At 30.4% G+C, this 16,958-nt stretch overlaps 2 protein-coding genes across 3 annotated transcripts; one reads left to right on the top strand and one right to left on the bottom strand.

Annotated features, from left to right (window-relative positions):
* Positions 1–5,623: 5,623 nt before the first annotated feature.
* LOC125822729 (50S ribosomal protein L21, mitochondrial) lies at positions 5,624–10,058 on the bottom strand. The gene is made up of 5 exons (XM_049502167.1): positions 9,523–10,058; positions 9,133–9,213; positions 6,787–6,888; positions 6,301–6,375; positions 5,624–6,213 (listed from the first exon to the last, which is right to left on the bottom strand). The coding sequence occupies exons 1-5, from the start codon at positions 9,961–9,963 to the stop codon at positions 6,103–6,105; spliced, it is 810 nt and encodes a 269-aa protein (XP_049358124.1). The 5' UTR covers positions 9,964–10,058; the 3' UTR covers positions 5,624–6,102.
* Positions 10,059–10,780: 722 nt separating this feature from the next.
* LOC125822763 (V-type proton ATPase subunit G 1-like) lies at positions 10,781–11,960 on the top strand. 2 transcript variants are annotated; one of them, XM_049502202.1, is made up of 4 exons: positions 10,781–10,865; positions 11,323–11,418; positions 11,485–11,585; positions 11,746–11,960. In XM_049502202.1, exons 2-4 carry the CDS (start codon positions 11,331–11,333, stop codon positions 11,887–11,889), a joined length of 333 nt encoding a protein of 110 aa, XP_049358159.1. In that variant the 5' UTR covers positions 10,781–10,865; positions 11,323–11,330; the 3' UTR covers positions 11,890–11,960. The 2 variants fall into 2 exon arrangements, with proteins under 2 accessions (XP_049358159.1, XP_049358160.1); XM_049502203.1 differs by lacking the exon at positions 10,781–10,865 and having other exon boundaries at positions 11,317–11,418.
* Positions 11,961–16,958: the final 4,998 nt, after the last annotated feature.

Raw genomic sequence — 16,958 nt, 5'->3', positions numbered from 1 at the left:
GTAAAGGCTTGACAAATGGCATTACAAGAAGGGGTTTTCGTGATTAATAAAGTACTATATAATAATATAATTCTTTATAGACATTTCACAAAAGTCGCCATTAAAGTAAGCATACACATTTTGAAAAGGAAAAAAAAAAGTAACACGACACACTCAATATTTACGAATATTCCATCATAGCTTAAGTAATAATCTAAATTTAATTCCCAATATTCCAAAATAATCTAATAAAATTAGGTTTGCACCTTCGAAGTTTGCTCTAGTCGCCTGAAGCCTTGTGAATTGATTGTGAGAGATTTAGGTTTTCATAGGCAAAGATCTGACAAATGGCAAGTAATCTCTCTCCATTTGAAAGTTTTTGGAAATGGGATAGCTATATATCTTTCAACTATCTAATTTATTAAAAATAATTAAAAGATATCCGCTCAAAATATATCATATAATAATTGCACCACCCCCCTCCCCCCAAAAAAAAAAAACATATAGTACTAATATATGTTAACCCATGCAGACTCTTTAATTTTGATTTCGCAATTCGTGTTGAATTCTCTAAAAATATATTATTTTAAAAAAAATTGACATACACCTATTAATATTTTTAAGGAGTTTGAGCAACATATATAGATGCTAACACAACGAGCAAATTAAAGGATGTTGAATAAAAAACTTTAATTTTTTTCTGACGAACACACAAGCCAATGGAAATGTGGGCTTTTTATATCGGATGTGATGACATGCTAATGTTATGTCAATTAAATTTAATACGATACTTATTTTAGTAGTATGTTTATTTATTTTTTAAAAAAGAAGATAAATGATGCATCAAATAGAGCTTACGTAAACATTCATTTGTCATATACATAAATTATATAGATTGTGGCTCAAATATTCTATAATGACAAGGAAGAAATCCAAAAAGCAAATAATATAGTGCATAGGTGAATGTTCTTTATGTATGACCGTTAGATTCAATTAATTAATATAAGAAAAAAAATTCAATGCATTGAAAAATGAGAAAACGAGATTTCTTGATCACTTTCTAGTTACAAATTGAATAAGAAAAATGTCATATTCAAATCTTTTAAGTATAAAATAATTTTTTTTTATAAATAACCTATAAAATCAATTCTCCTGATGGCCAAGAAATATAGCCATCCATTCAACACTACTAAGAGACGATATTACTCAAAAAAAAAAAACAATCACTTTTTGCCTAGTCATAATTTTATTTTTTAAGTTAATAACACACTTTTCTTGAACAAGTTTGGTGATGATGATTCAGTGTTGGATTGCAACATTTTCCACCACATATATAATCAACCAAACAAGAGTTGTCTTTATATATTATGTAACAAGTTAAAAAACATCCTAGGTTTTTTAATTCTCTCAGTCTTCTAACTATATATATACATACATATGTCAAATTGTCAATGTTATAAGAATCTTCCAAGAATATTCTTTTAGAAATCACTTTTGTTTCATAATGTTAGAAGCACATGCATCCTAATTTGTCTTGCTTAATAAGTTTATTCCTTCTCTATCTATCATGCAAAAAAAAGGAAATGCATTATCTACTATCACTAGCTTATTATTCACTCATATTATAACTAGGGGTGATTTAATTTACAAGAAATGACCTCATAAGAGTGGTCTTGAATTCTTGGTCCACCTAAAAAAATACCTTGTACACATTAGTTTTGCATATGAGATAGTAATTTGTGATATTTTAATAAGTCAAGACAATAAATCTGTTCAATTAACATCAAAATTTGTCTCATATTTAAACAAACAGTGTGTGTTGCTCCGTTATTTATTAAGTCAATACAACTTATTTTTTTGTCCAAACAATATATATACTAACAATCTATATGAATTATTCTATATACGACAATAACAACATATTCAGTGAAATCTCATTAAGTGAGATCTAAAGAGAGTAGAGTGTACGCAGACCTTAATTACCATTACATCGAGGAAAATAGAGAGACTGAAAGGGAAAGATCATCAGCTCAAGTGCATATGTATTATTCTATGGAGAGAAATATACATAAATTAAAGGCCAACTTAATTAACTTTTACAAGTCTCATGTGCTTACTCGACTATTTCCAAGTTATACGAAATGGTTTGGAAGGTGTTGTTAGATGATTTAATTTTTAAGTGATTTACTTATTTAGAAATATATATGTTGAAGTAAAGATGGATTTATTCTTTTTAAAGGTGCAAAGTTGGAATTAGATCCAAAGATAACAGTATTATGCACTAATCTTTATTGGAAAGACATTTTAACAAAGTGGAAGTTTTTTGGGGTTTGAAAATGACATTTTCCTAACTTTCAATCTATTTCCACTTCAGTAAGTCTAGCCAACTCTTTATTTTTTAATTTAAAAAAAACAACTCTTTATTTATTTTTGGTGGGTTTCAAATTCAATGGTCTTAGCACTTTACATGATTGTGTTTTTTCCCTTGAATTAATCCTCTCTTCTTCTTTTTTTAATGTGTGTGTATTTGCATTTGGTTTTATACTTAGTTCTTATGCACATGCAGGGACCACGAATCACTAATCACCAATAAGATCTAATTACAGGCATAATTAAACACCTTTTTTTTTTTTTATTATTAGAGATACATTTACAACATGGAAGTAAGTATATACTTTTTACGATTTAATTTTTTTGTCTGATTTTGATTTGTTATGGAGCTTAAGAAAGTAAAAAATAAATAATGAATCATGTGATATTAAATTAAAGATATGTAGAATGTACCTAAAATTCTTTGATCTTATGCTCTTAAATATGTCATGTGAAACATTAAAATTAAAGATTTTTTAAAAATGGAGAGACATATTTTTTTAAATGATTAAAATAAAAATTAGACAAATAAATTGAAACAGACGAAGTAGTAAAGACAATGTTGGGTTTTAAAGGTGTGAACATGAAATGAAGGAAGGGTTGTGACTTTGACGAATGAATGTGACCTTTATGAAAGGTTGTGTCTTTTCTAAAGGATTGTGACCGTTTGAAAGGTTGTGCATTTTCCAAAGGACTGTGACATTTCTGAAATGGTCTTTTTTTCAAAGAGATGTGACTTTTACCCTTTGTTGGCTATAAATAGAGAGACTTCCTCTCATTTTTCTGCATCGAATTCTTCCCTTCTCATGCATACATTTCTTACAAAACAAAATTGATCGATCGTGTATGTGTGTGTGATTCGTTGAAATTATTGAAGTTTGAGGTACCGCCACTTCTTTAATGGTTAATCCATTTTATCTTGGGAGGAATTAATCTACAACCTCGAGTACTTGAGGGGATTAAATTTTTTAAGGACACACAGTGGGTTCTGTGGACTCAGATTGTTCTTTATTTTTTCTTTTCATCTTTTATTATTTTTTGGTTTGCTAATCTGAATACATGAGATAACAGACAATATACTCTGTGGTGTAGATGGATATCCTTGGTCGAAAAATTATATTATGTATATAGAAAATTGTATGAAGTATCAAGGTCAAAAAATATTTTCAATATGTATATATTAAATCTTGGACATCCTTAATGAAATTTATGACGGAATAGACTATTGCACGTTTATATTAGGCGGTGTATGCGCTTTGAACTAATCAAACACTTTCTTGTATTTAAGAATGTATGTCATCCAAATCAAGAAATGTGGTGTGTCTATAATAAGTGAAAGTGGTCACAAATTTCGTAGTAATAACAGTTTTTTTTAATCCATCAGATTAAGTTGAATTATAATGGCAGATAATCTAATCACCAAAAAGCAAAAAAGATACATTCAACAATCAACGGCAAATCAAACCAAACTCCAAAAGTAATTGATTTTGTGTACACAAATAAACAAGACTATTACTTGTTTGGCTAGAACCTACTTTTTTCTAACCTATTGCTTTTGAACGTGAGACCTCATTGATCACTACGTCACAGGCTACAACCATTAATTTAACGTTAGTTAGAGGTTAATGGAAGGAGGAAAAGATGGTGGACCATGAACACTTCGATCATATTAACATTATTATTTGTGGGAAGTCATGTTGTAGAATTTAAAAAGAAAAAAAAAATCATTTTTTAATTCAGAAAAAAGAAGCACAAAGTGCTCATGCCATGTGTTTTAATTTTTGGTGTTGATCAACTGGTCAATTTTTCAAGATTTTTGCTTCTTTCACAATATTCTATCACTTCAATATAGTTATACCCACAACTCAAAAGGACACTAACACATATACATTACCATCATAAAATACAAATCTTGAGTTGGAAAGAATACATAAAATGTTAAGTGGAAACAAGTTTATATAATAGTATGTTATTGCCCACTTAGAAATTTTAATTATTCATTTTTCTTTAACTCTTTTTTTACACCATAGAGATATTGAATAGAAAAAGGATGAACTTCATGGCCACAAAGTAATTTCTTCTTCAATTGATTAGTAAGTGACCAATTTGATGTATGATCATCTGGTGTTCAGTATTCATTGATCCGACTGATTCAGATTCATATAATGTAAGACTCACTAGAAAAAGCGTTTACTACCAAATTATAGTCCTACATTATAGATACCAACTAAGATATTAATTATGTTTATTTTCTGTAGAATATGGTTACACATGCTAATGAAAATGAAGTTTTGTGAGTGGAGTGGGAGGCTAATAGAGTCGTCGTTAGTGGGAGGGACTATTTTATATTGACACAAAGGATTCCATTATTAGTTCTTTTTTTTAAAAAAAAAATTACAAATTGGAGCACTAAGAGGTCTTATTATTCCATTCCTAGCTTTAATTTGTTCATCAATAATACCTAGCTCTAATGATATCCACTTATTTTTTCAAAAAGAGAAAAAATGTAAAATAAATAAATAAATAAATCAAGGTCCACTTCAAGTACTTTTGTATTTATGGGGGAAGCTATATCCCAAAAGCTTAATCATTAGCACTAAAGAGCACAACTTAATCATAAACAAAGAGAGATTATATAAGAGTTTGAGTTTCTAAAGAGGAAATATGATTACAAAGATTAGAAAGGGATGTTCAATGAACTTGTTTAGCCAGTTAGCACAGAAAATCTCATTCGTGTAAGTTTTGGTGGATAACGTTACGTGATACCTTGGCTAATTGAAAGTTGAACGTACCCAATATAATAATCGAAAGAAAGAAAATGAAAAAAATTGCATGGGATAAAGTAAGATGCTTTTAAAGAAAGCAAAAGAACTACTATATCATGGAGGTGACAGAAAGTGAAGAGATAGAATTCATCCTAATCTTAAGTATTGTTTTGGAGTCAACTAAGAAGATATAGCTGCAAGCTAGGCTTTGCATACACCAAACATCTTCTCTTATCAACAAGTGGGACAGTCTGTAGACTTGGGAAGTGTCTGTGGTGGCTACTGTTTGAATCTCTATTTATCCAAGGTGTTCAATCAGATATTGGTAATGCCACATGTGTTTGTCAAATATTATCTAGAACTTAAAAGATCAAAAGCCATATGATTGATACTTCATGTCTGTAGACTGATATGGAAATATTTAGACCTATTCTGATTTCTGTTACCAGAATAGCTTTATAGGTTTAGCTCAATCAAGGTCACAATGCTAATGTTACATGTCCCTTTGGGGACATCCAATAAAACTGGAACGAAACAATGCTAATTTTTTATACAAGTCAATGCAAAAACCAAACATTCAGTGTAAGCTGATACAAGGCAGGCAGAAACCAAAGAAAACATGGTTTAGTGTAAATATTCGGAGCAGTAGGTATTTACTGTCCGACAGTAACACAAGGAAAGGACATACCAGAAAATAGATGAGAAAAAGTCGCCACTGCTTTAACAGTAGGAAATACTCCTTTGCAAGAAATATTATTTTCTTTAGCTTTGATGAGCTATATTCTATCATCATAACCAAATACATATCCTCAAGATTTGACTATGTTAAAGCCTACAACAAATTCATTCCCTTCCATCTGACCTCATGTGGCATCTGAGTTCTAACACAATTTATAAGAGAAAACGAGAATGGAAAATGCCGACTGTGTCTGCTGTATATGCCAAAAATCCCCTACACAAGCAGCTTTCTTTAACCATCTCACCATTTTTAAGCTGCTACTGCTACCTTCTTTGCATCTTTCTTCTCTGTCTTGAGAATTGGTGCCACTTCAGGCTTTTCAACTCCTTGAATATCCGTAATCCTCAACTTTGTTAATTCCTAATAAATAAGAAAGAAAAGAGGATGACAAGTTAAAAGTTATAAACATATTTCTTTAACCTTCGTATCGATGAATAGATGACTAACCTGTCGATGCCCTCGTGTTCGTCGATAATTCTTTCGTCTCTTCTTCTTGAATATCAGTACTTTAGCATCTAATGCCTGGACCAAGACAAGGACAGATTAAATTTCTTAATCTATCTGAATTGAGATAAAGCTGTACATATACATATTTTAACTTAACGAAACTAAGTTAAACAGCCAAGCTCAGAGCCTGAAAATCTGCATCAAAGAGTGGTTTGAGGAATTTCTATATCCAACTTCTCAAACTTTACGAGAATGAATGTGTATTTTTTTGTTAATGACAGCGGTGAGTGGGCCAGCTTACGCGCACTTCAACTATTTTATTGGGTACTTGCTACCTCCTATTCTCAAAGTACCGAGTAACTCTGACCACCAAAGCTTAGGTAGATGAGAATGACAGTATATTAGTCAGAAAGGATTAGAAAATCCACAAATCAATATGCAAAGAGGCTGAAAAAAAAGGTAAGAGTCATGACACAACTATCTTACATGCTCCTCAACAACAGCATGAACAGCTGCATCGGGCAATATAGGCCTGCCAATGATTGTCTGTGTCTTTGAGCCCAGAAGCAGAACCTTGTTTAAAATCAACTGAAAATAAAACAATGGCATGATAAATTCTGTATTCAGTCAACAGAGTTCTTGTTATGATAAAGATATTCACACAACAGAGATTCCAATGTGCAAGCATTTTCTCACAAGTACAAGGCAGTCAGACCAGGCACAAACTAAAGAAGTAGATAAGGAAAACCAGAGAGCAAGCTTCATCAGGGTCAAGCACAGGCCATACAATCCTACATTATGTAGCTTATAACCTTTTGGTAATTTAACTTCTTTATAACTTACCAAAGTAATTATTGCAAAACCACAGCTAAATCTTAACTCATTAAGTTGTCCAGAACAGCCTAACAAACAAATACAAAGTATGTCTTTACTCAAGGCTTTGGAACTGAACTCACCTCCTAGGGAGAGTATCTTGTAGTCCCTAAGCAGACACAGAAAACACTAGGACACATACCCACTCAACACCTAGACATATAAACTATAAAAGGAAATACTACAGTGCACTCCAATTTTTTACAGTTCCTCTGATGTTGAGTATGCAGGCTATCTCCCTAGCAATGCTTTCCCAAGTCTCTTGCTTTCTTCTAAAATACTACTATCTGATTTTCTCACTATCCAGATAGAATGAACAGTTTTAGCATACATCAATTTAAAAATATGAGCTGCATGTGAGTATCCTTTTCCATTCTGAATAGCTCACTATAAGTGATGATCCCATGTGTGCTAAATAGCTTCGACTGTGAAGCCAGTGCAACAATATGTTCCATAACTCTTTAGTATCAGCAGTTCAGCATAGTCAACATACAAATGACCCCTTGTTTCACAGTGACTATGGCAGAAAACACAAGATGGATCAACATTGATTCCCCATTTGGTCTTGCATCATTTCTGAACATTAGACCTTTATTTCAGATTGTACTAGAACTAATATTCTCTCAAGAAAACACGAACCATACTATACATATTGGTGATAAGGTTGTTTCTCACTTATTTTTGTTAAAACTGAGACAGAAGATTGTTTGTAAAGAATGAATATGTTAGTAGTTATTTCCAACAGAATTGGAAAACCAAAAAAATGGGCTTTAGTATGAAATCATATCAAAAGAATCAGTTTCAAAGGGAAACCACAAATTCTTATGATTTAAAAAACAATTAGTAGTTTTAAAGGGTAACCAAGACTTCTAAGCAAGCATATCTCAAAAGATGTTCATTTTCAACAACAGAATGCAAGTCTCCTTTTTCTTTTCTTTTTACTGTAGAACAAAAATGTATATTACCCTTTTTTTGATAATAAAAAATTTCTTAATTCTTCTCCATTGAAACAAATAGTGTCATGAACCCTCCCAATGTCATTACACCTACATATTACATCTTGTAGACCCTTCTTCTAAAGAATCTGATTAACTGATATGGTATACTGAACTTTTGGCATGGCACTTAATAGGACATGAACGGGTCTTCAGAATCACAGAAAAGGTTACCAGACTTCGTAATCAGTATATTAGAGCAATTGGGAAACTGTAACATGCATTTATATTTCACCTTTAAAAGAAAGGTGAAGATTTAAAGAAAAAGTCAACGACAGGGACTATTTGCATGATTTTCAAGATTTTTCATCTTAGTTGCATGTTATTTTTTATATAACTAAAGAAAAGCTGCATAGCTTCTTCTTCTTCTTTTCTTTTTTTTGGATAAGAAAGAAAGTTGCATTGCTTTTATAAAATAATAAAGGTTTCTTTAATTAATAAAAATTATAGATAAATCATGGGGATTATAGCAAGTATAAAACTTCTCAAAAGAACACATTGCAATAAGAGGCCATACTGTTTATCAGACTCTTATTGAAGGTTCAGTAAGAAAAGAAGTATTTTATGCTTCATCAGTTCTGAATCAAATAACATATCCCCAGGTTGAGGCCAATAAAGCTACAAAATATTGCTTATAATTAGCATCACCTTCCCTTTCTTTAACAAATAAGAGAGCTTAAATGAACAGGATCAAAATTCAGCCTGACCTTTGACAGCATCAACCCCCAACCTTCTAATTTTTGTAAGGAATATTTAAAGGTAAGTATTGATACAATATAAAGAAGAGGGATCCTCCACTTGAACTACAGCTATAGTTGAGCCAATTCTTGCTAAAATATCAATATTTACAGTTGTACTATGCATCCACTGACTTAAAATCCAAGATCTGCCTCAGTTAACAATGTTTATAACAAAAAGACATCAACTTTCTACACAACATTCAGAAAGTGAAAACCAAACTCACCTTGTCATTGACTTCACAGAACTTCAGTTTCTCCACAAAAATGGAATCGCCATTGCTCACTTTAAACTGGTGGGAACCAATCTACATCACACAGAAAACCTCTTCAATCCTCATACAGCTACAAAAACTTCAACAACAAAGTAGAGCTACTTCATTTTATCCCAACATGTATATCATCTTCATTGTCTATTTCACTACATTTTCCTCCCCTAAAATACTGGACTGGACTTCGCCATGCCTTTTAGGCTGGCTCAAGTGAGATCAGTGTCATTTAGCAATGCCTATCAGTCAGAAAACAGCTTAATGGATATTGAGGATTCGTGTATCCCAAACCCAACTAATTTAGGATTGAGCTATATACGAAACAGCAAAATGATAGGAAATGAGAACCTGAATAACAGCATAAACGGGTTCATATGGTTTGAAAACCCGGTCCGATTTCTGAAGTGGGCCGATCACCTTATACCCAATTTCTGCCGCCTCGTGCTCTTTCTCCTCCGGAGTGTACTCTCTGCCGGGCTCACTATTCGACTCCAAGCCCTCAACGTCATCATCACCGTCGTCATCATAATCTGTTTCGTCTTCACTTTCATCCTCTTCCTCCTCGTCGCTATTGCTCGGTCGATTCGAAGAGAAATGCCGGTGGAAAGACGAAATTTTAGTGCTAACTTGGGGGCATTTGGGAGACGAAGTTAGTGTGTTGATGGAATTGAGCAGTGCTGGGGTTAGTGTTTGAGGGGAAATGGAATTGAGTGAACAAAGAGATGGGTTTGGAGAGAGAAGGTATGATAAATGACGGGTTAGGGTTTGAAGGCATCGCCGATTTGCCATTGTTTGGCTGAGCTTTGAGCTGACGAAGAAGAAGGGTTTTGGAGTGATGTGGGACTGGTGAAAATCTAGGGTTTAAGAGTGAGGTTGAAGATGGAGTTTCTGTCGAGTTTACTCGGTAACAATTCTTAACAATTAACCCGATTCAGATTTACCGCTAAACTTTCACCCTCAGGGTCGGAATGATTTGATTGGTAGGATAAAAATAATATTATATCAAAATATTTGTTATTGAGTATGAAAGATATAAAATAATTTGATGAAATATCTCAATTTATAAAATATTTTTATTTATTTTACCTAGGCTTGTGGTTAATGGCTGTGTAACTTGATGTTGAACTAATATTAAGTATTTACTTTCTTTCCTACAATTTCGAATTATATTTTCAACTAGTCAAATATTTTAAACTCAATTATTGTAACAAACTTAAGAAAATTACCCAACACATTTGGCCATTAAATTTTTTCACTTTTTCTTGGAGTTTAACTCTGGAAAATATAGTTGGCCATAATATCTGGAAAAAAAATATTTTACTCTAAATTACTCACACAAATTCAAAAACAACTCAATTTTATTTCACGATCAATCACAATTCCTATTTTATAATGCCATTTTTAATTTTGAAAACAAAAAAACTATTTTTTTTTGTATTTTTCCCAACTAATAGGCCAAAGTGGCTTATTACATTTTAGTTGTTGACCGAGTTGTTTCATATGTTGTAACAAGAATCCTATTTACCAGGACAAAGGACGATAAATAGGAACCCTATAATTTATCCTATTAAAATCAGATCCATATTTTTTCATTTGAACCGTCCTTATTCCCTTTGACATCCAAATCCAAACTTTCTTTGTTCATAAAAGAAACTCTCTACAGGTCCAAGCTTTAATACAACCATTTTTAGGTACATATTTATTTATTCGATAAGCAGACTTTTTTATTGAAATATAAAACATTAATTGCAGTAGGATAAGATTTGTGTATATTTTATCTTTTCCGCAACAGTCTTTCTACAAATCTTTCATGTTTATATATATATATATATACTCTTTTGTTGCCCATCAACCAAATAGTCTGATGAGATGTGGATTATGACGGATTTTATTCTTCTTGGTCTTCGTTTTTAGGTTCAATTTTTTATCTACCTTTTTGTGTTCAAAATATATTTTTTCCCACAAAAAAGGCGTAAGAGTTTTATGTGAACCCCTTTGAATTGACGATTACACCATTTATATCTGGTTAAAATTAATTAATTATTAATATATATATATATATATATATATATATATATATATATATATATTGAACACCTTTAGTGAACAAAATTCTGACTCTACCACCTCTTTCATATTGAGGCTTAGAAGTAGCGATGGATTCAATGAGAGGACAAGGAGGCATTCAAATGCTACTAACTGCTGAACAGGAAGCCCAACAAATTGTTTATGCTGCAAGAAATGGTAAATTTTTGGAAATTGAGCTGTTTTTTCTTTGTAAGGATTTTTATGTGTTTTGGTACTTTTCAGTTAAAACGACAAGATTGAGGCAAGCAAAAGAAGAGGCTGAGATGGAAGTGACAAATTATCGTTCCCATCTCGAAGCTGAATACAAGCAGAAACTATCTGAGGTTTTAATTTCTCTTTTACTTTCTTAAACTTTTTATCAAGTTAAAACCAGACAAACAAATTTAGTATTTCTCGTTACAAATTAATTTTTAAACTCTTAGGATATTCATGTTGACATTTGATCAATTAAATACCTTATTTGTTCATTGAATTCATACACAGACCAGTGGAAGTTCAGACTCAACTGAAAAGAGGCTTGAGATAGAAACAGAGCAAAAGATTCAACATCTGAAGAAAGCAGCCTCCCAAGTATCTCCTGATGTAATTGCAATGCTCACAAAGTACATTACAACTATTAAAACATGATTGATGCATGTTTTTGAAACACTTTTCCTCATGATATATGCTTTTGAAAACAATTTGGTAGCTCGATAAGTCCAAAGCTAATACATGAATAACATGTTTGGTTTGGAAATAGGAAAAAAGTTATTCATGTATTAATTTTGATACAATGTTTGGTTGGTAGGTTTTCAAATGTTGTGTAAAAGTTATTCATCTATTATTTTTATACGATGTTTGATTACGTTTTTTGTAATCCTACATAATTATTACTTACCTAATTTATAAGAGAATCTATGTATAATTTATGCGGGATAGAAGATAGAACAAATTATATGAGTACTAGGTAAATTGGTTGTGCTTCGCGCGGTGTTGAACTACGTCAATAATCTACTTCTGAACATTTGATGTAAGTGTTTTCGAGTGAGTACAGCCCTACGATAAATTGTCAAGAATATTTTACCCAAAGATGAAATGGAATATTTTGTTAATCTTAAAACCAAGAAGATTTGATTCTAAGTGTTTATGCATTTTGTTATCAATTCTTCATTTTACTGTAGTTTATTCATCATCAAAGTTTTTAGAAAAGATATGTAATTGTTTCATTCTCTATATTTGTATTTTCAAAAGTGGTACAAACATTTTATTCATCAATTGCGAGAGTTTTTCTCCTATTCAAGGCCTCTACATACAAAATCTAAATATTATACATCTTATATAATTAGTTGTGTACTTGATAAGTTAATTAAAATTTAAAAACACATTTCTTGGAGTTCAATGAAATAACGTATGTCGCTCAAATATTTGGATAAATGATGTCTTGCAGTCCCTTATTCAAAATCTTTCGCAGTCGATGACACTACTTTGATAGCCAAAAAAACATATTTTGTAGTTTATGTTTCGATCAATATGGTTAAAACTTTATTATTTTTTTTGCGACTTTTAATCTAATGTTTTTAAGGAGATAATTATTTCTTTAATATTTAATTAATATGGATTCATCCTACTTTGAGGGATAATTTATTGATTCCAATCCAACATTTGAACCCAAATTTTTTATTAAGGTTGAGTACAATACTTACCATCCCACTACATTCCTTTATTTTTTGGATGGCACTAATCGATTGTATGCATCGATAAGATAGAAAGTTGAATAACAAAACCTCCAAGGTAGTGTGGAACCGCCATAACTTCTAAACAATTAAAAGTCCCTTCTTGGACATCCCATGGATCTTTTAGCTACTGAAAACTCTATAAAGATCGAAGTCATTTATTTTACAAGTTTAAGAATTCTAATCTACATGACACCAATAGTGTATTGATTACATCAAACTCTTGATTAACATATCTTTACTTCAACATAATGATCAAAAGCATAAACATAAACAACAAAGTTTAAAACATTTACTCAAAAACAACAATTAATAACATAAGTATAAATTAATGACTGTAAAAAACATATCAGGATCTGTAATAATAAAATAAAACATAAAAGAAAAAGTCGAGCCCACTGAATGCACATTGTCCTCTTAAGAAAATTATTCCCCTCTAGTACCCGAGGTTTAAATGAATAGATCGTCTCATGATAGAACGATTTTATTCACCAATGTATTGCTACAAAAATAATGGTGTCAGTGAGCCACTTAACAGGAGCAAAGTACACAAATATTTAATTGTACAGAAGAAGAAGAAAAAGTTTAGAATTTTCGTTGTTTTAAAATTAGAAGAAATCCTTCTATTTATAGACAACAAAGGGAGTGTGAATGAATGTTTATTGTGTCTTATCGGAAAGGTCGCAACTCTTTGGAAAAGTCATAGTCTTTCATAAAAATCACAACTTTTTATAAAAGTCGCAACTCTTCATAAAAGTTGCAACTCTTCATAAAAGTCGCAACTCTTCGTAAAAGTTACAACTTTTCATGAAAGGGAATGCTAATTTTGAAAAATAAAAAAATTAAAAGGGAATCTTGATTGTGGTGGCGCCACGTAGGCGGACCTAGGATTCTCTTTTATATATATACTAGACATCGGAGCCCGTGCTAGCACGGGCCCAATATGTATCATTTTTTGTTTCAATTTATGTGACAAAGACAAAATTAAAGAGTTAATCAAACTTTAATATTAATTTAAAATAGTTGAAATTTGTAATTATTATTAACTATGGTAAAAAATTTTTTATGTCTTTTAACATTCTAAATTGCTAATTATTGTTATATGATTTGTAATATCTTTTACGCAATTTTGAAATAATAAAGGTTATTTCTTCTTTCTCAATTTATGTGGTACTAATAAAATTTTGAGATTCAATCAATTTTTTTGTCTTTAAAATATTCTATTGTTAATTGCTGTAAATTATTGTACTTTCTAAGTAATTTTCAAATAATATATATTATTTCATTTGTCCAATTTATGTGTCACCGATAAAATTTGAAGAGTTAATCAGATCTTTTACATATTTTTATATCTTTTGAATATTTAAGTAAATAATTATTGTGATTTATAATATTTTATATAATTATTTTAAAAAAATTAAACAACAAACAAAACGAATTCATCATAGGAAAATTACCAAAGCATCCTTGAATACATCAATAATGGGTCCCACTTTTTGTTTAAAAAAATATGCATATTGGGAGGATATTTTTGTCCAAAGTGGAAATAGAATAAGTATAAAGCATTAAAGTCTTTTAAAATTTAAAATTGTTAATTCTTATTGTATGATTTGTAATATTTTTACGTCATTTTCAAATAATAGAGGTCATTTCTTCTTTCTCAATTTATGTAGTACTTAAAAAAAATTGAGATTCAATCTTTTTTTTTTTTGTCTTTGAAATATTTATAGCTGTTAATTACTGTAATTTATAGTACTTTCTAAGAAATTTTCAAATAATATATATTATTTCATTTGTCCCAATTTATGTGTCACCGGTAAAATTTGAAGAGTCAATCAGATCTTTTATATATTTTTATATCTTTTAAATATTTAAGTAATTAATTATCGTGATTCATAATATTTTATACAATTATTTAGTATAGTAAAATAAATTTAAAAGAAACAAACAAAACGAATTCATCATAGGAAATTACCAAAGCATCCTTCAATACATCAATAATGGGTGCGACTTTTTGTTTTTAAGAAATTGCACATTCGAAGGATTTTTTGCCCAAAGTGGAAATATGTGTAAAAAATGTGTATTTATTGTGATTTTGAATGTTTTGTGAGGTAATAGGACGCACACAAAGTTAAGGTGTCTTTTTGAAAATTTGGGACAACTTCAAGTATCACTTAATGTTTTTTCTCAAAATCTAATTTACTTTCGTAAACTATGTGTCAGATCAAAATCAGATTAACAAATTCAAAAGGAATGAGTAATAAATAGCTCATACAATGACATATTTATTATTTAAAAGAAGTACTCCTTTTGGTTGAAAACTAACAAGATAGTTACAATGTAACTAAATACCATAAAAATCTTTGCATTGTGGCTTATTATATATAGAATATTTTTTTTATATATGATTAGTAACAAGAAAGTAACGAATTGGATAATTCATTATCTCTGTGCTTAATTATTATGTCTAGTTAAAGATTAAACATTTGTCATTGCAAAAGGATATTAAGGAAGTGATGAATACTAGGAGTTGATGAAAATCTAGTCTAGGTTTTAAGAGTGAGGCGGAAGGTTTGGATGGATTCGGTAATACGACTCACATTTAGAAATAAAGATTAATGATAATGTTCTCAACATATTTTATAAATTATATTTAAAAATTCAGTTAGGACCAGTGTTTTGAAAACCGTTTTTCGAGTGAGTCTCGGAGCGGGGTGTAAATTAAAGATGTAGATTTATAAGGCATAAGTTTTAAAATTTGAGGCGTAAACTTTGAGCATAAAAACGTGAGTAGTTGACATAAAATGTAAGTCCTAGGCGTAAAAACGTAGGGCCGGATGTTTTTTTTTTTTTGAACCTTTGTTGCTTTAAATCATATTTTTTATTATTGGTGTAATGATATTTCTCAAATAATAATTATAATACTTTTTTTATTCATTATTGATTATTAATACTTGTCTCAAATAAAAATCATATTATAATATAGGTTATTTATAAAAATTTATTTGTAAAATCATTGAAAGGTTTACTTTTGCTTATTTTATTAGTAATAAAGCTATAAAATTGAATATACATGATACTACGCACCGTAGATCATGGGACTTACGCCCCGTGTCTCGGGACTTACGCCTCGTTCCGTACTGTATAAAACGAGTCGCCTCACACCCCCGTTTTTAAAACATTGGTTAGACCTAATATTGAGATGTCTTAATTCAAAAAGTAATATCGTTTATCTCATAAAAAAAACATTGTTTAGACGTTGAAACTTGAAATGTAAATCCAAAACTTAAACCTTTCATCATTTCATTGTTATCATATTAGACGTCGAGACTCAAAAAATAAATCCAAAACCTAAACCTCTAATCTTTTCATTGTTATTATATTATATGTCAAAATTTTCACTTTCATCATTTCATTGTTATCATATTAGACGTTGAAACTTGAAATACAAATTCAAAACTTAAACTTTTCAACAATATTGTGAGCGAAGAATTGTATTTATATTTGTAATCTGCTATAAGAAAGTAACTAAATATATTCAACAATTATATATACAACTAATATATAAGAGAGAATAAGCACGCACGTCTCGATCGATGTGTGTGCTTTCCTGAATTAACTATGTAACCTTGAGGGTTCGTTTGTTATTTAACTTTATTTTACAACTTTTGATTTTCAACTTGCTGTAGCTCTTTTGATTTTTCTGGAATTCTGAGATAAATTTATCCTTTGCTTGCTTTATCTGTCTATGTGCTTATTTGAGATTAAATAATACTTACTGTGGATCCCTCCCATCCAACCTTCACTTTAAGCTTCAACAAAACAGTTCTATTATGGAGTTCTTTTGATTGAAAATTTCTCATAGATCTTTTTATATCTTTTGGGTTAATAATTGTTGTCTTATAATATTTTTTACATAGTTTATAAATATATATAAAAAATTCAAAACAATTGAAGATTTCAAGTGCAAATTTTCGATCAAAC

Source organism: Solanum verrucosum, unplaced genomic scaffold (assembly GCF_900185275.1).
Source record: "Solanum verrucosum unplaced genomic scaffold, falcon-dt-bn FXZP01000103.1, whole genome shotgun sequence".
NCBI classification, from domain to species: Eukaryota; Viridiplantae; Streptophyta; class Magnoliopsida; order Solanales; family Solanaceae; genus Solanum; species Solanum verrucosum.
The sequence above is the reverse complement of the archived record's forward strand: the minus strand, read 5'-3'. Positions and strand labels throughout refer to the sequence as shown.